Genomic DNA, 23625 nt, shown 5'->3' with positions numbered 1-23625 from the left:
AGAGGGAATAAAACCTTTTTGAACACTCAAGGTGGTTTGCTCATTTCCCCCAAACCAAAACAAATGAATTAGTTGATATATATGAAAATTAGCTTAAACTAACAACATAATCAGAGAAGATAAACTTTAAAGTGAAAATTAGATTAAAAAGATAAAAATATTACTTGGGGCTGATGAGAGCACATGGTAAGTCCACAGTAGCTGCTGAGCTGAACCTTTGTCAGTTAAGAAACAGCAACAAAAAAAATCATATAGTTAAAAAAGAGCTGACCTCAGCCCTTGGACTTTGCTCAGGCAAAGTCACTAATCAGACTTGCAATGCTTAGTGCCGATCCTCTGGCTACTTATTGACCACATATACCTGGACACACATAAATATAGCCTCCAGCAGCGTGGCAGTTACTCAGGTTCCCAGTGCACAGGTTTCACAGTGTTCCAATGCCACTTACATGAAATTAATTAGTTTCAAGTTGCAGCAATCAGTGCTAATAAAATTAGATGTTTTATTTTTAGGGAGAATATAAAAAACTTCTACTAATAAAACCAAATTACCCACATTCTCATAATACTGCTGTAATAGCACAATGTAGCTCCAAGTGTTTCCACTGTAGAGTATGCAATTATTTATGCTGGCCAAATGTATATTTAACTGTATATACTTAAGCAACATAAGAACTATCACGTGAAAGCCTTAATGCCTGTTTATATAACAGCAGAGCATTTTTAAACCCCATGGAGCTGCATTAACACTGGGGCGTTTAAGCCTCAGGATGTTGGGGCTCAGCTCTGACAGATCATGAGCAAAGTGACTACTTGTTCTGTGGAGCCTCAGCTCCACTCTGAACCCTGTGAGCTGTCATAAACAAGGTCACAAAGTCGCCTTATCGTACTGCTGGGAAATCCCTATACCACGAGGAAGCTGAGGAATGGAGAAGAGCAGAACAGGACTTACGGATAAGAAGGGAATGGACGAAAAGTATCCCCCTTATTTTAGTACCTTCTTAATATGGGAGTTGCCACTCAGGACAGTAGGAGATGATGGCTTATGAAATACAGAGTGGTTTAAATACGAGCTCAAACTTGTGGATACCTTGCAGCTTCTCCCGCTATGCTCAGACACGGACGTGTATTGGATATACCGGTCTGTTAGTACCATCCAACTTTAAACGTTTTAGTTGGCTGTCCAAATGAGGAGTCCCATTTCCCTGTATAGGCAATGGATCAATGCATCTGGATATCCTACATTCCTTGGAGGGTTCTCATTGATGATACAGTGTCCCCTCACCCCATCTGCACTACAATGTTTGAAAGCTCTTCACTGGAGTTTTGTCCCAAAACTGGGAATAAATGACTGAATATTCAATAAATGTAATCAATAGAGTAAAGAAAAAGAAACAAAAAACTTCAGCGAAGCTCAGATGAACGTGCAGGAAGACACGTGCACCTTACATTTGGACTCACAGTTCTGATACCATTTTCCAAACAAGACAATTAAAGGAAACATTCAGCCTCTAAACAAAAAGCTTAGATCCTGACTATTAACACTAATGTTTCTATTGACATGTAAGCTAATACTAATAGACTATTATTATCATCACAAGAGAATACATAGCTGTAGAACAGAAGCAAAAAAACATTATGAAAAATTGTAATGAAATGTACTATTCTGGACAACTCCAAAGCCCCAACAAACTCAGAAGGGCAAACAAAGACCAATGGGAGAATCTTTAGATTTTATGGTAATGACATGTTTAGTGATACGCACTATATGTGTATATATATATATACACATACACACACACATCATCTGTCTTGAAATCTGCTTTACAGCCACAATGAGCTTCCACACTCATCACAGAGCCCCAAACTGGGATCCTTCTTTTGGAATCTGACAGCTGTCTGCTATTAGTTTTATCTATTCAATCTCCAAATCCCAAACTCAGAGGTTACTGGTGTAGGTCAGTTGTGAGACTATGTTGACTCTCTTACCATTCGACATGGAAAACCAAATAACAAAGTCTGCACTATGTCAGCAAGCATTTCACATTCTTCGGTTTGTCATGCAAAGCACAAAGCCCCTGATACAGTTCAAAATGGTCTTTGTATCTACAATCTTGTTTACCCTTGGAATACAAGCTTCATTTCCCACATGCCTAAAGTGTTTTAAAAGCCACTTCATACAACAGAGAAGACAGTGCTAATCTCTGGCAATGGAACCAGAAATATCGAGGGTTTCAGAAAAGCCTCCAAATCAGCAGTTAGATCAACTTTATACTTATAGAGTGGGTGGGCATGAAAGGAAATGTCACTTCAGGAAAATCTAGTTCCAGTGGTACAGGATGATGACTTTGCCATCCCTAGGCAGTTTTTCCTGTTTCCACAGAATCCGTATCCACTATTCTGGAAAAGCTAAATTCCCTTTGCCTGTATGCATGCTGCAGTGCAACCTTTTAGAGGAATTGACAAACTGTCCACATCGGAATATACAGGCAACAAGAAAGTTCTGACTCTGCCACGAGTTGCTCCCTCGAGGGCAACCTGCCACCTTCCACTAGCTTTGTAATGAAATTTGGCTCCTGGCTTAAGCATTTTAATTAGATGCTAAAGCAGAGGGGTAAGTACCCCCCAGAATGACAACAACAAAAGCAAGTGGCATGACACGAGGAAAAAAGTCTCAACAAGAAATGCGGTTCCTAAAGCCTAGATCCAGCCTCTTTTCAGTGTTTCCATCTAGGCAAAAAAGCAATTCTCAGCAAGTCAAGCACATGAAGATTGCCTAATCCACCCGTTTTGGAGGGAACAGCTTGCAACTGTGGGGTGTTTGGCTTGGTTGGTTACTTTTTAGTGTCAAGTGGTAGAACTGTACGTCCACGTTGGAAAGAAGTTATTGAAAAAGGCGGAGAATTGCACTCAACTGCCTTGCCAGCCTGCAGAGCTACTAAACCAGGTATTAGTCACAAGAGAACAGGATCATTCCTGGCTTCTTGGGTGCACATAGCTCCTAACTGCAGTAAACCCTGCCTTTGTTAGTGGCCATGGATACATGCAAAAGGGACTCTCCCACAGGAAAATGAATTGTATTTTTTCAGAGTCAATTAACTAAGGCACAGAACTGCTTCAATTACCAACCCCTCTGCCCCCCATCAATCATACATCTGCTAGTGCTACATGATATGATCATCTAGAGCCTGGATAGAAATTTTTAAACAAATCCAATCTCTGCTGAAAAATGATCTACTTCCTTAAGTCATTCCCTCCTCAAAACTCTTTCTAGCCTTCAAACAGCTCCCAGCCTCACTAAGTTGACTGTTGGAAGCAAACTCTTTGCTGACCATCATGCAATTAGTAAAATTAGACCACGCCTGAGAAACAAACAAAACTTCCCAACATAGCCCCATTCCATCATGCCTCTCTAAACAGAACAGACACTATCACCAAATCCTACAGAAGTACTTCCCAGAACACAGTATACCTTATCCAGCGTATCATATGTATCCCCAAAAGTATGCGTGTGGAAAAAAAGGAAACACACCCCCCCACCCCCCCATTACTGCACCCACTGAATGAATGCATGTGCAAGCCACAAAGTTAAGAAAAACCTGGTTACCCAAGGGGGGGCAATTCTCACACGGCCACTTCATCTCTAACTTCTTCCTTCTCATCCTCAAGGGAGTTCTATAAAGCATCTTCAAAGAATAAACCAGAGTATTAAAATAACAACTCTGGTGGATATTAAAAACCAGAGATTCAATAAAGAGATAGCCTTTACAGCCTGTTGTAATTTGCTACCTCTCCCCAGTTAATCCCTCCACATTACACACTACAATTTACATTATACATTACAATTTACATTACACATTGCAATTGCTTTTTTTCTACAGCACAGAAACATCGTATCATGACTTTCCCTGCTAAATCTTCTTCTGCTTTGTAGGTACTGTCTGCCTTTAAGAGTTAGTCTAAACTAATACATCTTGGTATATGTAAAGCGAGTGTTCTTTACCTTGTGTTTAGTAATGTAAATTCTTGCTTCTGTTTTAGACCTGAAGAAAAGCTTACATGCTCAGAAGTTTGTCATCTTTAGCCCACTGAAACAAATCCGCCAAAAGACATTGCTTCCCTTGACTAACCTTGCCTTGTTTGAATGCAGAATGGTTTTTTACCCCCCTTTTGTTACTGCTAATTTTAGCCCTCGGCTATAGCTACTATACCTTTGCTTTCAACTACTATTTGTTGCTTAACTTTGCAATTACTTTGTGTAACCTAAAACCACTTTGGATTACAGCTTGTAAAAAGATTCCTTGGAAAATAAAAGTATATGGTATTGTGGCTCTAATCAGCAGATTCCAATGCCATAAACTTGAAAGAATCTTTGCAATGTGAATTTCCCTGTTTCTGTGAGTCAGTTCTTCAAGATAAATGTGGGCTCTTTCAAAGACAGAGATAGGTATCTACAGGTACCAAGGTACAACGTGCATGTTTAGAAGCAGTAGTATTTCTTCAAACTTGGTGATAAAATCCAAACAGATGGTCAAGCAGAGTAGATTGGTTAGGCATGAATAATTTCATCAGCCCTGTGACATTGCTCTTAAGCAACTATACGTGGGCATTACATTTATCGACTGCAGTGACTGACAGACAGCAAAGATACAGCGAACAATGAAAGCTTGGGTGTTGGCACTTACTTTTTGATTGACGTTACCTTAAACCAATTTAGAGACTTTTAGACTGTTTTCTAGAAAACCGTGCTTATTTAGTATATAGGACCCTTAAACAGGGGTGCTCCACTGTCCTAGCAACGTAAAATATGGTAAAAGTAGAATTTATAAATTCATTGTAACAACTGAATGCAAGAACAATTGCCAGGGCTTTCTGAAGTGAAGGAGCTGTGAACTGATGGCACAAAATCCTCCTGCTAGAGCTGTAACAGCTTGGCAACAGCTTTCTTAGAGGAGATCTGAGGTCTGTAGATGATTTCAATGGATACAGTTACTCCTTCTCTTGACAGAATGGACATCCTCCCTCCACAAACCCATTCACATAAAATACCAGATGAATGAATCTCCCTGCAAGTTCATTTACTGTGTAACTCCACAAACACTTATGTCAACAGTCCTGAGGGACCACTGCAGGAACAGGAGATGCTGCGGGGGAAGGAGATGATGGGAATTCCACTGCGATTACAATGCAGGAGTATCTATTTCCATGTGTTTTTACAACAGTTGGGCCCATCTGAAGTTTAAGATATAACCCAGTCATGTTTTAACATTTTAAAACAAAGACTATCCGGTCTGTGTGTCTATTCCAAAGACATTTTCTGTTTTCCCCCTTTTCTTATGCATCATGCTACCATTGCTAGAGCAGCAAAACTACAATAATGATGAGCTGAGTAATAATGGGGTAGTATTGCTAATGGATATTCTCTGTGAATGGATGACTTAACTCCTCACCTGCAAAGCCAGGAACTGCAGCTACCTTAATTTAATTTTAGGTGCACTGTCTCAGTAAAACTGAAAATACATGTTCAGGACTTAAAGCTATCTTATCCTACTATAAAACTACATAAAGAATACCTTAACAAAAAATTCCATTTTCTTTTTTCTTGTATTGTAGCGTTTTTCTATTGTCTACGATAAAGTAGACTACAAATAGGCTAAAAAGAAGAAAATTCGGTGCAGCTTCTTATGTGATACTCATCAGCACATTGTAATTCTGCTTTCAGTGGAACCTGCCTCCTTCCAAAAGCAGTGACATCTGCTTCATCCCCACCTTTCAGAACAGGCCAACATTGCCCCCAACTAGATGACTTGCATCAACTTGCTTTTCAGCTCTTCTGAAGTGTGATCCAAGTTCCCATGGTTATGAAGGCAATCCAACAATCTCCCTCCAGCGCCTAACTCTAACTCATTTTTTAGTTATCTCATCACTGTAGCAGGATTCAAGAAATTAAATTGCAGCTATTGAATTTAAACATATTCCAGTCAAAGGGTTTTACTCCGTGAATGAATGTGAAATGTTGTCTACTACCAGAGCCAAGAGACATATAAATAGCCTTAATCTGTTCTTATAAAATGCAAAATAACAGCAAAATTATACTCTTCAGCTATTTTGGAAAGCCATAATTTTTACCTTTTGTAGAAATTACTATAAACCACAGCATCTGAAAAAAATCTGCATTCAATGACTTCATTATTAATAATGAGATAGCTGTGTTCTGCATGGAATGTCCTCTGACTCCATGCTTGGTTTCTGCTTCACTTACAATTCTTTCTTGTCCATCTCCTCTCCTGGTTCTACAGTCTCCTCTGGGATTACCCAAAAATCTTGCCAGAAGCAGAAAATACTATCAAATTGTTACTGACTGCCAGGAGCCAGTTGCAGTTACAAGTTCTTCTAAGAGTTAAACTGAATACGGTCTTGTTTTCAACCAGCAGTGTGACAAGACTGTTACCAGAGTCAGCACAGATCTGAACCGTGATACAGAAACACTCCTTCAAGAGCACGCTCAGCACCTGAGCCATGTTTGACCTGCAGCGCACCGATGCCATAGCTGTTGGAAGCACCAAGGCAATGCAATTTGCTGTCTGATGAGAAAGGTCCTTAAGTGTCGAAAGCTGGGAAGACCTTTGGATGCCTTACACGCTTATGCAAAGACATGTAATTCAAGCAACCTCAAATTAAATTGTAAGGTGAAACGATCCAAGTTAATCATGCTTGGAAGTAGCACTTCATCACTGAGGATTTTTTAAAAAGTCATATAGACATTGCCCTAATAACGGCATTAAAATTACTCTTGACAAGCTCACATTCGTTAACACAGTCTCCTGTCCTATTCACAGGGATATGATAAATCAGCACAGGTCTGCATAATGTTGTCTGAAAAATAGGTTGAACAAGTAAGCAACTACAGAAAGATTTACCCATATCTAAGTTTCAAATTTCTTCCTTCTTACCTATAGGCACTCATAAATGCAAGTTACATATACGGAAGTAAGGGCAGAATTTAGTCTCAGATCAAGCAGCCACACCTAACAATGTGAAATCAATTTAAACAACCACATGGTACACACCAAGTCCATACATACAGAAGAGACAAAATCATAGGTGGCTAACTGCAACCTTAAAAAAAAATTAAATAAAACATAAACCTAAAAAAAAAAAATTAAAAAGGGCATTTTTAATGCCTTTTTCACTAAAAATATCTTTGTTCTATGCAAACACAAATTGTCTTGAAGTGAATACATAAGCTCAGCTGTGTTGTACAACGATTCCATTAACCTTGCAATCAAGCATTAAATTAAACTGCCTTCTTTGGATTTCCCTGCTGCAGGGGGAAATGGACCTTCTAAGGTCTGTGCTTTATGTTAGCAGAGCCAACGAGTAAAAGCTTCACAACTAAACTTCTACAATAAATAACACAAGAAACTAAACAAGTAAGCATATTGCAAAAATTCCTCTGGTAACTTTTTAATGATTAACTTTATACTCCAAGGTTCATAGCCTTTCACAGTCATTCTCCCATGCGTTCAATTAACATCTGCTTTGAACAAGTTAAATGTAATCTTAGGTTTTCTAGGTGTACCAATAAAGAAACTCAGCAATCCTGCTCGTTGCCTCCATTCACAGCATGAAGAAAGCAATTCATTACTGCACCGTTTTATTCAACTCCTTTTCCTTACGCCAATTTGCACCCTGGAAAACTGCTGCTGAAACCAAGATTAAGTTTTTGTTTAAACTGCACGTCATGATCACCCAGCAACCCAAGTGGAGCGATTTTTAAGTCACTGCCCTGTTGTCAGAAAATTCTGATTGCCTGTGTAAGGTGAGTAGGCTTATATTCTAAACAGAAAAGACTAAATCAAAACATCACATAATAATGTAATGTCACCAAATGTGGGATCAAGGGTAATTTTTCTGTGATCCCGTGTTGCAGCTAAATTGCCAGCCACAGAGTCTTTATTGTGTGTAAAGTCCATCCCCTCCATGTGAACTGAAAGAATGACGATTTTCAAAGCTGAAACAATTGACTTAAACTCGGGATTGCATTTCAGTGTGTCACAGTCCTATTCTAATTGGAATATATTTAAACACACAAATACTCTTTCTTGTTGAATGTACGTAATTCACCCTGATGTGTGGCGTCTTCAGGGAAGGAGGTTACCAAATAAAATGTGAGAATAATTTACATGCCAAGAAAAAGTGTTGCAAGCACAGAATTTCTGATATTTCACAGAAAATCTGATATTTCAGAGAGGGGAAGGAATCAACGATAAGGAATGTATTACTAGCTCTCCAGAAAGCTGGCTGTTACTTAAACAATAATATAATCTATATTCAACCAATTCAGTATTGTAAACGGATAGCTTCTGTTAATGTGACAATGTTCAGAAGACACAGCAACAGATGAGGATGACACTTAATTACTCCTCCATTGCATCACCAGGTGGCAATGCCTTCACCCAGTCAACCAGGAGCAAGCACTTTTTATTTTATAACTGGCGAACATATGTTGGCTTAGTAACTGAAACCGAGCCGAGATTCTCAGAGAGGTTTTAGTTCTTTTGTTTAGATTCACTATCCTGCTCTTTACTAATACCAAGAGAACACCAAAGCAAATTTAGTACGGCTTGCTTTGAAAACAAGGCTAGATTCTCCATCACTTGTATTTCCCTAGTAATCCACGCATCACTATTAAGAAAGTATCAGTCATATCAAACTCAGTCAGCTGTGTTATGTCCCAGGAAAGAGCTATGGATAACAAAACAAAGAGAAAACCCACAAACCTTCTAGTTCAGAAATTGGTTCAAACCTGTACTTCAAAATCCATGGTTTGTACATACTTAGGGGCCCCTCACGGAAGGGAAAGGATACGGTTCACTTACTACATCAACAGTAACACTCACCACGCTTTGGGTTTGGAAGGAAAAGAAGCAGCTATAGGCTGATGCCATTAAAAGCAAAAGTATTTAACCCATTTACCTCAGCTCTAACAGAATACAGTCTCATTACTGTCCATCTCCCATCTTCCCTTATTATCATATTCCCATAAATCATGGATTTTTAGTCCCCTAATTCTTGATCTTTGGCCTTGACCGTTCAAACAGAATCATCCGACTTTGAAGAATCAGTGGAAATGAGAAGAGAACGAAGTCTTTTTTAGTTCAAACACTATTAAAAATAGAAGTTTTACATTTTCTTGTGTTGCATCCTGTCTACAAAAACCCAGACAAGATTTCAGCAAAGCAATCCGAAGACATAAAGTCAGCATTTATCCTGACATCTGAAATACTCTGGAGAAGCTTATATCCATGTACTCAGAATCTGAATTCCTAAAGCCATTTCATCTTAGAGATCAAATCCGTATTAGACACAGCGTGAATCGAACGCACTGTTACACGCAAGCATTTGCTGGACGAGACCTCACCTGTCAGCATCTCCGAGGCCCAGTGACGTATTGCGCTGCATTGTCTCCCGCACTGCAGCCATGCCATCGGGCAGCCGGTTTAGCCTTCGCGTATAGAGGCCCAGGCCACCATCGGTCATATACCTTTAAAACAGCAAAACAAAACATCACGTTTAGTAAAACAATAAAAGTTTTAAGTGTTATTTGAGCTCCTAGCTTCTGCACATTTTTAACTGTATATTGGTATTTTCCTACTTTTAAGTTAAGAACTACTACCCAAACTATGCAGCAAGTAAAACTTTATTCTTGATTAGATCAGAGGTATTTTTTGCCTCTCATCGTTCTCCGTTACATCCTGCACTCACTCTCATCAATAAGAACTGAATTTCAATATAACCGTGACAAAGGAAGAATACTTAACTTTCATCAAGGATGCCTAGATGGAAGTAATTTGATATTTGTGAATGATATCATGAATGACTCCTTCCTGTCCAAAAAATGCATGGTTGATACCATTCTGAACTACTTTGTGTGGGCTAAAACAACACCATGGAAATCTCAACCCTTTTACAAGTTAACTACAAAAATCACATAGATTTCGTCAGTGATCCATGAACAATGAGCATCCCAAGATTTATTGTGAGAAACTAAAGCTGCAGCACAAATGAAAAGTTTTTTTCAATTATGTTTTGGCTCCTACATTGTACTTGGTCTGCAACTGTGACCTAGAGGCATCCGCATTTAAAAAGTGTTATACTCTTGGATAGTAAGAAGTGCCAGGTGTATATATGATACTTCACAAATCGCTAAGATAGCACATTTCTTACTTTGTAGTTCAGACAAATAAAAAATGAATCTTAAATAGAACAGAGATGACACATGGTGGAGAAGAATAGGTAGATGTTGTTGATCAGCAGGAACAATCCCTCACGATAATGCAGATTCTGTCATCCAGCATTTCTGCTGACAGCTGTGCTGATGCAGACAGCAACAGACATCATCTAATACAACTTCAGGATGTGGTGGTAACCAAGGAAACCAAATTTTAAAAACTGTACAACTACCCAGCACTTTGGATTATGAATAAAATATTTAGGAAGACTGAAGTAACAGCTTAATTTCAGTATTTCATTCTTGAACAGCTTCTCCATGAGCTGCCCTACATCAATATCTCAATAGCGCTTTAAAATATTTTATGGCATTTCATGACAGTAGTAGGTCAACAAGTTCCAAGTGTCAAAATAAAACAGGAGGATTTTTCTCTTTGTTTAGCTTCATTTCTTAAAGCACTTGTGGCCACAGGTATACGCGAGCTAGCTTTAAACTGGAAAGGTAAGTCCCATTTGCCTCCCAATGGTATGGAGTGAGCTCTGTGCTACCACCACCAGTTCGTCAGCACTGACAGCTGTGTAAACACACCATAAAGATTTTCACACACCTGAGACTGAAATAACTCTTAACAGCTCGAGCAACCCAGCTGCTGTCTGAGGCATACCGCTGGACACGTAACATACCTCACCGAGTTAGGAGCTGATGGGATTGCATCCTCTTAATCCTTTAGCCACTCTTAGCAAATCGCCAGCAGCCCGCAGGACAGTTTCCAGACACACAGGATACCTTCCTCTTGCTTAATAAGGCACCGAGCTGGTTCCCTAACAGCAAGACACCCTCACCCACAGCAAGAAAGGACAGATGGTCCTAGCTGCAGCCAGCAATGCCTCTGCTGGCGAGATGCTGCTGCAAGAGATGTACTTTACCTGAGTCAAATTCGATGACTGCATTTATAAAAATGGGACTGGTAAGAGTCAAGAAGCCCTGCACAATCTGCTGGTTAGCATTTCAGTTAGATGTATATATAAATCTGATGGGGCCTTCCCAGGAACAGCCATGGGGTCTCTCCGGGGAGTCTAACAAAGAGGTTGCTAAGCCCAACGAGTCAGACACAGGAGTATTCTCCGTTCAGCTAATCTGTGGGGACACAATTCTCCAAACTCATAAACAAAGACTGTAAGAAGCAAGAGGAGCAGTTGCACTGTAACCATGTGGAATTTGCCTTAGGTCTACTGTTCTAACTTGTCTTTGACACAGTTTATAAATACTTTATCGTGGAAGAATATTTTTTTCCTTAAGCTACTAAAATAAAAGCAAGGGAAAAGAAAGTGGAGCTTAAGACCATATTGTTATACAAACAGCTTTTTGCAAAAACATCTAATGTGCATATGCTAATTGGTTTATTGCAGATACTTGTCTGCACACAGAACATGTTTCTGTATGAGTCTCCATTGCACACATACTGGAAAATGCAGCTTTTGCCTTTGCTGTCAGATTTCTGGCATATGACTAGTTCTTTGATAGAAATAGATCAACTACAGCTGAAACAGATTGCTCTCCATACTTATTACTTGGAATATGTGAAATGAAATACATTACTCATAAGAGTTAGCCACACTGAAGTCAAAGGAAAGCCTTCTCACTAGCATCAACAGATCTCGTCCTCTACATAGAAGCTCAGCAAGCTGATACATTAGAATAATTCTTCAATTGCATCAAACTGAATACTAACAGTCAGATTTTCATTAGTTTTAAGCACTCATAAATCTTACATAAAGTCAGCAGAAGCTGGATGCCTTTGCCATCGCTGACAAGTAGATCATGAGTTTTTTCTAAGCAAGACCCTGGAAAAAAGCAGAGTCATAGATGATGACTTGTACTTGCTATACCAATAGGACAAGTTTCTCACATGCCAGAACAACGCAAGACAGATTTGTGTATTTCAAAACAGGTTTGTGTAATCACAGACTGAAAGCTTTATCCTATTTATATTACACACAATGTCCTCTACCCAGGAAAGTTTAATTCCAAAAAGATGCCAAAACCAATGATGCCTGAAGTCCTGCATGCAACCCTGAGGTGAAAGAAAGAAAGGTACTAGCTTCTAAAATCTGTCAAGAAAAATGCATTTGCAATAAATACATTTGAAAATATATGAAAAAAATAATTCTCTGCAATAATTCTCAGAAACCATCTTGCTTTTATGAATACAGTGTTATTATTGCTGCAGATTTTTGCTTTACAAGAAAGGAAACTACAATGAAGATCTATTTATCTAAAGACAATCTTACAAGGTTTTACTCTAGGAGGAATAAACCCAGGAAATATCTTGCACGTGTATAATTCTAACAGTACTCAACGTTACCGGAATTTATTGCCTTGTCATACAGCTAGATGATATGGAATGCCAGTATACAAGCCTCTCCTCTACAACGACCCATCACAGCCCAAACAATTCGATTAGGCTGGTTATCGATTAGGTGCAGTATCTTTGACTTTTCTAATCAAAGAACATGACAAACTTGTACTAGATGCCTTGCTAGAATCATGAGTCATAATAATTCTGCAAGCAGATTCAGGGCACAAACAAGTACTCTGAAGTACTACCTGCCCCAAAAGAAGAAAGTTTATATATATGATCTGGGAAAATGCATAGTATCCAGACTCTGTGACTTCTATACAGAAGCACAAATTCTACTTGTTCAAAAAAATTAATAGCTCAGATGCTTTAGGAATGGTACCAACAGCCCATGGGGAATGATTGCTTTAATGAAGCTGAATATAGAAACACTTAGTGAATGGACGAGACAGTGATGACATTGGTTAAAAAGAAGTTTCTAATATTTTTCAGGAATTAATACTTAATACTCATCGCTACAGTTTCACTCTTCAGCAGCAGGGAAACAAAATTATCCAATTTTCTTTGAATTTGAAAAGGCTCAGGTTAAACAAGAGCAGTATTATGCACTTCTAACAGACAACTGGAACATACAGCCCACTTTCTAGGTGACACTTTTCTTCTGTAAGAAGGTGGCTCCCTGCCCTGTATTAGAGGCATAAAGTAACTTGCTTTGGAGTTCCCTGGACAACCTGGACCTTTAAACTTCTCTTTTCTTTAGCCAAATACACCCTTTCTGTGCCTCTGAAATTTTGACTGCTGTAATAAGTGCTTCCAAGTGCAATATTTTTAGGGTATTTCTGATGCTGAAGTGATTTATTTCCCTTTCCTGCAAGGCATGCTGAAGAAGCAGGAATGGGTTATGCCAGGGATCAGTAAAATCCAGCGGTCTGAGTCACTTGACTTCTGTCCGCACTCCCTACTTAGCCATGTACACAGCCAGCCAACAGCACACCTACTTTTATGGTCTGACAACTCTACCACTTCATATATATTCATTTCACTACTTAACGTATGAATGTGAATTTTCCAATTTTGAAAATAGATAGCCAAGGGACAGGCAGTCTTTACTGAAGCACTACGAAGAGAAGGAGCAGCAGGTAAGTCAGCAGCGCCCAACAGACGGGGCAATCCTACCCTGATCTGCTCAGCATCACGCGGCTCCATAATCCCAAACCCACAAGCAGGACAGCAGCAACGTGCCCAAAAGCTGGTGCTGACTCTGGCAGGCCAGGTGCTCCTGCCTTCCTCTTGGTGCTTTGGATTCAAGGTTGGTTTGGAAACAGCTGCCCACGTGCCTCCTGGCTGAAGACTTGCCCAGCAACCAAGCCCTTGAAACTTAAAGAAACAAAATCCTTGTAGGAATTACAGCATTTGGACTATTCTGTGCATCGACATCCGCTTTGACACGCAAAAGCGTTCTCTTTTAGCTGCAGCAGTAACACTATTATCCTTAATGTTTTCTTTTAAACATTTATTTTCGCTAGGCTTCATCTGCCTCATCATTACAGTCAGTTAAATGAGATCAAGAGGCTTAACACTTTGAGTATCAAAGAAGGAGTCTCACTTTGCCAGTTACTAAACACCACCAGCAGAACATTCTCCGCTGCTTTTTCTGAAATACAAGAAATGTGATCAAAATGATCCTGTTATTTCAACCAGGAATATATTCTAAATCTGACTTAAAAAGAAATGCCAGCCTAACGGCAGCATGATGGCAATGCCAAAATTCTTTGTTTAATATGAATTTAGCCTGCATTTTCCATCATGATATTGGAATTAGACCGTATGATCTTTCCCTGTGTTTCCCCCCAAAGTCTTTCCATCTGTTATTCTCACCTGCCCACTCTGTTACAATGCCCACCACATCGGCACAATACTTGATCTCTCTGACCAAAGGGTTCAATATATACCCCGTCTACAAGCCCGTGGCTAGTTTAAACTCCAATCTTTGATCCACGTGAATTTCAACAAAGGCATTGAGGAACAAGATTAGGTCCTGAACTTTCAGGCTGGGACTGCTAATACAATGCCCAAATCCCTAACATTAGACCAAATATTACCTTTCAGGTTCATAAAACTACAAACCTGTTGTTCATTGCATTTAAAATTTAATTTTATATTTAAGGCAGTCTATAATTTATAATTCAATAGACTTTTGCTAACAATTAGTAACTACCTGCAATTAACAAACTACTGAATGAAAGGAATGAACTGAATGGAGAGGAACGGTGTGTGACCAACCTTCCCAGCAGCTTCCCAGCAGGATCAGCAGCGGGGGAAGAGTTACTCCACAGCAACTTTCGGCTCCCTCATGCCTACTCCTTTCCTGCAGATGATCCATATCGACAAAGTGTGTATGACTGCATCCCCCTCTGCTGGCTAGCCCCAGAGTGGGACCCTATTCTGTCCTTTGGAAGCTGTCTTTTGCTCAAGTTACAAAACCTGTTGGTGCCGAAGCAGCAGTTAAATGAGGTGTTTATTACAGAAAAGTCCAGAGTGGGAAAATGGCCATTAAATGATATTTTGGTAGTCACTGACAATAGCAGAGTACGTACGAGTAAGCAAAAAATACAACACACTACAACTTGTGAGTTTGTTTTACTGACAAACAGTACATATGACCTAAAGTGGCTCTTTTCACTTACACCGAACAAAAAGCTCAATTCCAGCTGATCTCTAAGGTTCGGACTTACAGGCCTATGGTGTCTTCTTGTGCCGAAGCCTACACTGCAAGAAAAGTTCTATGACAGCATGTTATTCGAGGTATCATTTGTAATAAATAATCAAACACTGTTTTATTGATGAAGCTGACACCAGAACTACTCCTGAACTGAGTGCCATATTTAATACTATTTAAATAATATAGAACATTAATAATATTGACAATACTAATGTTATACTCTAGACATGTCTCCTGTAAAGATGTTTAAGTATGATTCTTGGAGTAAGACTATTAGTTTGACTTAAACATTGCCATAATTTTTTCTTTTGACTCTCACAGCACCATAGTTGTCTTTAAACCCAAAAGCTAGTTCTGCACCACCTTCAACAGAGTTCACTAAGAAGTCAGAAGTCAAGGTTTCCTAATACCCTTTTATAAAAAGTAAAAATTTTGCGTTTGCTTGCCTGACCTCTTCATTATTTGTGCAAATTATCTGTTTGCCACATATAGCTGCTCTTCTGCAATGCTGAAAAGATCAAAATCTAAGAAGCCAATCCTAGCAAGACAGAAGGCAGTTCAAATAAACACTCTGCCCAAACAGAGAAGAAAAATAAAATAAACCTCCTAATGATTCTTAGTCATGTTGAAGTGTTGTAGCCGTATAAGGAATGTAATTTTACCCATTCACTGTATTTAGATGAAATCTTACCACACCATCATACCATTTAAAGAGCAGTGTCTAGTAAAATGTCTAACCCACTAACTTGAAGTGTACAAAAACCCCAAAACCGAACTACCACAACCACGTATTTTTTTTCCATGGCAAAAAATAGGTCAGAAAAGACTACTGCTAGCATTGATTCAGCATACAGGGTGAGCAGGTTCTCATGCAGACCACGATTAGCTCAGCCACTCTTGATTCCTAGCTAGCCACGCGTTACCTGGAGCAGCAACCACTCCTGCTGCAGACACCTCAGAAAGAAACGGCTCCTCTTAACTACCGTTAGCAAGAACAAATTCTCATTAGCGGTAAGCTGCATAGTCCTCCCTTCCTTTCTCTAAAACCTTAGCCCAAGTGAAGGTCTGTTACGCCACACATGAGCCTGACATCTGAAAAAGATCTCTGTCTGTCTGACTGACACATAGAAGAAAATTAAGCAACTGAGCTGCAAGAATCCTACAAATAAAGTTACCCATCAACATTAAATGAAATCAGTGCTCAATTCCAGCTCTTCATATCAAACTCTTCTTTGCCTCCTGAAAGATATAACTCCTAAATTTCAGCTGACAACAGAACTCTTCCTTCAATGATCGTTTTGGTCGATGTTACTCAAAGGTAGACAGGCCTCTGCACCACAAAGATGGTTTCTACCTTGGGCACAAAGCTTTTGTGTGGGTTTGACTGACCTGAGCAGAAGCAGGGGGTAAAACCCGATTCCCCAGCCCAGAGTGGCCTGCTCTCTCCCTTCTAGCATCCTTTCATCCACATTACAAATTCACCTGCTTGTAATGCTTGTAGAAAGATCCCCAAGGAGCATAAAGGGTTGAATAAACAAGAAGGAATCATCCCATGAGCATCATGCACACAAACACATTAAGAGGAAAATAGAGATCTGTAATGGGAACGTATTGACCCCAAAGCGCCAAATAAAAGCAGAGGTTAATAAAATGGTTAAAAGTCCTACCCCTGCCCCTAACAGCCACTGCGCCTGTGGGAGGCTACTGCAAGGAGAATCTTAGCCCAGGGCCCCTGAACATTACGTGCAGGCTGAGCCCTGCTGTCCTCACCTAATAGCTGAGGGAGCAGTTCACTGCTCAGCGGGCTAGGCGAGGTATGAGTCACTAGGTAACGTTCCTTAATGAGATACACACAAAAAAATGAGCTGGGCATGCCCCACAGCAGACCCATGGTCCACGCACGGGGCCACTTACATCTGCCCTGCCTCAACGTTCAGGCTCTGGGGTGGCTGAGCTGTCAAATCATCAAATCTACATTTTGTTAGAAGGTAGCTGGAACAGCCATGCTTCTGCAAAAGAGTGTTTTGACAAGCGGCGTCTGCGGACCCAGAGCTATTTCCTGAGAAAATTTGTGACCAGCACCAATCGGTATATTCACACTGTTAATTCTGCATAGAAATCTGCACACTAGGGCAATGAAAACAGGGGCAGAGGACTAATTAAATTAAGAGAAAAGAATTTTAAAAGGCCTTTCTGATCAACAGCTCTGTTGGTCCATTTCAAGGACAGATAAAAAGGAAATCAGCTCTACATCTCATTAGAGAGAATGGAGGAAAGGGGGAGGTGGGCAGCGGGGAACTGGCCGAAAAGAGGTAGGAATGTGTGTGTTAGTAGCCAGAGGGAGACTGAAGTGGACCATGCCTTCTGAAAAATACCCCAGAAGCCACAAGAGCATGTCCCCACCTGGGACAATCTTTAGGGTGGACAGGGGAGGCAGTTCTGGGCTCCAGGGTGCCCTTTCTGACGCCTCGAGCTCCGCCAGCCACGGCAGGAGGTGCGTGGGGTGCGTCCTGCCCACCTCACACATACCCTAGACCTGTTGCTTTGTCCTTCAGTTGATGTTTTAGCTCCCACAATAAGACAAATTCTTACCTTTGATCCACCCCCTGGAGACTTTCTTAGTTTGAGAGATAACTTCTGCCCGTTCAGAAAAGATACTCTTTCTAACCCTATGAAAGTAATCCCGGGGTCTGCCAGAGCTCTGCTTGAGCAGCCTCGCTAAAGGAGGCCAAATGAAACTTCCCATGACCCAGTACATTTCAGAGAAAGCATCAGGATCACAGGGCTAAAATAGTTTATCTTGGCTATTGGATTTATTTTGGCTGTAACAAATATTTTGGCTTCCTTCCCTATCAGTTTGCCAATGAAAACACAGATCCAAGGTTTTCAGACTGCAGGATTGTAGCAATTCTGCAAAATGACAAAGTGAAACACATACCAGCTAATAAAGAGCTATTCATGCTATAAATGCCCTCTTGTGCTGCCTTCCACATACTGTAACTCAGTTTCTGGAAGTATCGGGCCTGTTCGCCCTAACACTGATCTCAGGAGATCTGGGCTGCAGCAAGCCACACGGATGCTTTCTTTACAAGCATCCTCCCAGATTTCTAAGTGATGTATTATTCCTCTCCCACAAAGATGCAATGCTATCCTGTTCTCTTATTATTGGGAATAAATTGACATTGGGAAAGATAACTTAGAAAACAGGCTACCAAATATCTCATCAGTACTGTGGATGGCAATCCAGCATTATTAGATGTCAGTGGAGATTCACCAATGTTAATATTGGGATTATGTCCAATGCCGTTATTGCAATCCAATACTGCAATACAGCCTTCTCAGGGAATCTCTACACACAATTACTCTCCACAAATGGGCAAAAATATTTTATTACATTGTTAGTTCCTTAGACCCAGAATCTAAAGAGCACTCTTGTATTTTCAGACTATGGAGACTTCCATTTTTTACCCTACAGGATCACCAGAGAAGACACAGAAAAGGAAACTATACACAGATGAACGAAGGCACGGACGTCCCTGAAATATCATTCATAAACTCAACAGCTTTCTTATTAATTCCTTTTCATCAACCTGGACTCTGAACTTTATACCCAAAGTAAAGATCTGCAAAGATTGGGGCTCCCCTAGTTATGAGCAGCAGAAGCCTGAACTGACACTATTCTGTCAGGGACACTTCTTGGTGTTCTATAGAAAACATGGCACTACTTGTGCTTTAGGATACAATGCATTGTCAATGCAGCAGCAGCTACCGGTGCTTTATTTGAAACAGCATTTTATACTGGGTATTGCATCAGCTTCTTTATTATATGCTTCTCTAACAAAGAATTAGAAAGAAAGTGTCCAACTTTTCAAAAAGGACACTGTGAAAACACCCAAATATTCACAGATTTCCAGATTGCATAACTGAATTGGTTAAGTTAGTAACAAAGCAGCAGCTGGATTCCAGCTTTCTATTTCAGTAAGAGGCCCTAAATCTTCCAAATAAGCCAATGCTACAAGAAATGTCACTTATAAAGAAGCTAGAGAAAAGCAAAGGATGTAAGATAGCCAGACAGGGAAAAGGCTGCCGCAGAAATAAATATGCCAGTTACATCTCAAAGATCAGTTCTGACATCAATCTAATGCCGATATACTTGAGCTAAGAAAAAAAATGACCATTCTAGCAGGAATTGAAAATGGACATATTGAACGGAACGCTGATCCTGGAATAAAGAGCAAATGCTGTTTTCCAGTCAAGGCAGAAGTAAAATGTTGATGTAATACCTTGTTGATAACTGTCTGTCAGTTCACATTTCTGCACACTAACGTGTTCTTTAGACTTTATTTTGCGCGTACGACTATTTTACCCTACACAGAGATGTGAACTGATTTCCTTCCAGTGAACCGTCCCCTAAAAGTTCAGAAAACGGTTCAGTCAGGTACAGGACACGCCTCACTCGCCATCTTGCGGCGTAAATGCATATTGCAGCAGCATGTGTCTGACGCCCGCAAGGAGCCCTGCTGCAAGAAAACATTTCATCATGTGCTAGAGTATGTTCATATACAGGAATATTTTCTTCATATGCACATAAAACTTACAGCACGTGCTTAAATCCCACTGACGAAATTAACTATAATAACCAGCTGTCCCTCCAAACACTTATTAGAACTAGCAGAATATCTTTGGGTTTGTTGGTGTGGTTTTTTTCTTCCTCCAAACAATCAGAGGAATACAGCATCACTAAATGCAACTGAAGAGCCACACGAAGTACAGTATTTGCGAAGTAAAAGCACTTACCCACTCGTGATGTCGTCAGCTCTGATATTCTTGCCCAGCACATCGCCATCGCTCATGTAGCCGGTGGCATCCATGGTGATGCCTTCCAGATCCATTTCGTCACTTCCCTTGTCCGAGATGTCCACGTGGCAGACGCTGCTGCCGCGAGACGCCAGTTGCCTCCGCAAAGGTGCCGAATACATGTAACGTCCCGACTCTGTGTTGATGAAGCGGCTGGCGTTCCCTCGCGGAGGATACCCGTTTCCCATCGATGGAGCGTCGCCTGCCTGCAGGCGAGGGCTGGACTGCCCCAGTCTCCACGATAAGGGGGTCGGTCGTCCCGTCAAGCTGAGGATGCTGCGGCCGCTTATCTCGGTAGTGACATTGGTGTCAAATGTAGTTTCCAATGTGCTTAAAAAACAGAAATGCATTTGATTAAATGCAGCCAGCTACATGGAGTGCCATGGGATTTCAGGTGATTGCAAGACCCTACACCCTGAACAGTCAGCAAGTTACAGACCCTAAATGACAGCATGGACAGAATTTACCTGCTACGATGCCTGGAGACAGTTAGGTCCATTCCTCCAACACTGTTCTTAAATAATGATAGTCTTGCACCCAGGCTGCCAAGTGTTCAATATATATGTTAGAAGACTTAAGCAGGAACTTTTTAATGGATTATCCACAGTATGAAAGCATAACTTCTTCATGTTAAATCATTTATAACTCTGTGATACCACCGTTTTGCCACTCTGAGCAAGGGAGTAGGATATTAAGCTGACTAAAGGGAAAACCAACTCAAGGACTATTTTTCTGATATATTTTCTTTTTTTGCCTGCATTCATGAAAGCCCTAATACTCTGGAGATGTGTTCAGCACCAAGGTGGTAGCTATTTTTACACTGTGGAAAGGATTAAATGAAAAAAATAATAAAAAAGTAAAACGAAATTTATTTTTCAAAACACATTTTATATACTTATGATTTGAATATATTTTTCAAAATATTGCTAATATTTATACAGAGCTCTGGTTACCAAAGCATTTGAGGTCACAGCCTGTAAATACAGTTTTTGACAAGCATCAGCTACATGAAATCTTTCATTTTCCGCATCTCACGTGTGTGAATATGTTTATCCTTTCCAACAGTATTGCTGGTACGGCCTGCATACAGTCTGAGAACGCTGCAACCACTTATCTCAGTAGTGACATTGGTGTCAAAAATAGTTTCCAATGTGCTTCAAAAAATAAGTGCGTTTGACTAAATGTAGACTGCTATAAGGAACCTTAAAAATGGGACTGCTACAGCATGAGATTTCAGGTATAGATTGCAAGGCTACACAATGAACACTCGCAGCTTAGTGGCAGCTGATTTATTTGCAGTTAATCCATAGCTGCAACTTGTCTTACCCACATGCACTCCTCTTTTCCTTTCCTGCTCAACAGTGTTACTTTTTTTTTTATTATTGTGGATAATTGTTAAAATAAGCAGCATTGTACTATTCACAATATAATGTCACATGTATGCTGCAAAAACCTATGTGTCCTCCGGTTATAGTAATTAAATCACAACGAGCAGTCACATTAATTGAAATTTGAAAAGAAAAATAGCATGGGGAGTTCATCTCTGCAAGCTCTGCCTCAGTTTTAGATACAAAGCCAAAACACAAAATGTTCTCCCAATGAACTCATTTAGGGCTGGAGTCCATAAAGCACTGAGCTCTAACTAGGACCCCGACCTCAGCAGGGGACAAACAGCTTATTCTCCCAGGCCTCCTGTTCAACATTGAGAAGATACAAGTCACAGAATGTTTAAATGTCTTTATTTATTTAGAGCATATCTTAAATATTGCTGAAATTTCCAAACGTTGCTTTACAAAGAAAAAGCAGTTATATACACGGATGACTAAGAATATTAGAAAAATTTGTTTGTCCAAAGATTGGCCAGGAATTCAAGTTATGCACTTGATAACGTGGGTCAAGCACAGTTCACCTGCTTTTTTAAACAAAATATTACACATTGGGGGAGAGTGGTGTCATGCACTGAAGTTGTTCAAGAGTAAGATGAAGAAACTTTTTGAACTGTAACCTATATTCAAACATCACCCAACACATTCAACAAGCACTAATCATTCTCCACCTTTGATTCTATACACAACCCACCACCATCAATTACCCATCATATATCTCAATAAACAATGAACATGATTCACAATCTGTGCTTTAAAGACAAGAAGCACAAGATCAGTATCTTTCACTGCCAGTGTTAATCTCGATACAACCCAGCCAGATCCAAGAGATGTAAAAGTAAGACCACAATGACTTCCTTTTTATTATAAGCTAAGTCATGCCATTACCTGTGAGTGACCTGGGTTCCCCGTAAACTGGACATCGTCTCCTCCAAGTTCTGCCGAAGATCAGCAATGTTTTTCACAGTTCGCAACCGCCGAGTTTCTGGATCCTCTCCTACGGGGAAAATAAACCATGAGAAAGGGTATGGCAGGACACAGCACATAACTGAGCTGTTACCTCTGCCTGAATCTGACTCCGAATTTGACTCAAACACCCTTTTTTCCCCTGACTTTCTCTTATTTAACACGCTAAACCGACTACGATGGAGATCCCACTCCCCCAGAGCAGGCACCTGCCATTGCCGCAGCTGGACCAAGAACGAGCTCTGTACTGTTAACTTCATTGCACAGTCTGCCTTTGCACCAGATGTTTCTGTATTGTTTCCCCATATGACCCCATTTAAATTCCAGTTAACTTTCAATCTCATTAGAAAATATAACCCATCAATACCACCCTTCCTATCTTATATATTGACACAATTAACATCTATCTGACACAGCCAGTTTCTCTAATTCTATATTTTCTCTAGATCTTCTTTTCCCCCATTTTAAATAGATCCCATTCTACAACAGCAGACTGTCAATAAACTAAAGTGTGTTGACTGGGTGCTCCATGCTAAGTGATGTTTTAGGTAAAATAGCAAAAGTTTTTGCTTGTCAACATCACAACATCTTTACTTAAATGTGCTACATGACACAAAGCTGGGGGATGACTTTCAGTTTCCCTGGCATATAGAAATCCCGTTCTTTAAATATTCTCTTCTAAAACACATTTATGTCCTGTTCTTTAACTCTAGAAGTAGAGTTTATATAAATAGAAAAGTCCTCCCAGTGTGTCAGCATAATTTATTTTTATAAAATTAATAATTTAATTAGTGCCTCAGCATAATTTATTTACTTGCTCTCAGCTGTCAATTAAGAAATGCTTTGGTTGCTAACTTGGTGGAGCTTAATATAGTTAAACTTTCTAAAAGGTTGAGAAGAAGTGAATTCCTAGTAGTGCCAATGTATTCTTTTTATAAGCCGAATGCTGAAACAGAACACCACCAAAAAGCCATCACAAAGCTTCTGTTGGGCACAGAAGGAAATGATTTCATTCTAACGGGCCTACAGCTCATGACTAAAGAAAATACTACAGCAGATTTAAAACTTCAAATTTTGTATCCGCCTTCTTTGTACAAGTGAT

General features: G+C 40.0%; 1 protein-coding gene across 7 annotated transcripts in view; it reads right to left on the bottom strand.

Annotated features, from left to right (window-relative positions):
* Nucleotides 1-23625, bottom strand: part of NAV2 (neuron navigator 2) — a 410478-nt gene that overhangs the window by 80017 nt on the left and 306836 nt on the right. For all 7 annotated transcript variants that reach the window (XM_056353345.1, XM_056353346.1, XM_056353339.1 and 4 more), the window contains exons 9-11: nt 22446-22554; nt 20113-20502; nt 9425-9547 (exon numbers count right to left, since the gene is read on the bottom strand). In XM_056353345.1, the coding sequence (XP_056209320.1) occupies nt 9425-9547; nt 20113-20502; nt 22446-22554 (622 nt within the window). The remainder of the gene's footprint in view (nt 1-9424; nt 9548-20112; nt 20503-22445; nt 22555-23625) is intronic.

The sequence above is a fragment of the Falco biarmicus genome, chromosome 10, assembly GCF_023638135.1.
Source record: "Falco biarmicus isolate bFalBia1 chromosome 10, bFalBia1.pri, whole genome shotgun sequence".
Taxonomy (NCBI): domain Eukaryota; kingdom Metazoa; phylum Chordata; class Aves; order Falconiformes; family Falconidae; genus Falco; species Falco biarmicus.
The sequence above is the reverse complement of the archived record's forward strand: the minus strand, read 5'-3'. Positions and strand labels throughout refer to the sequence as shown.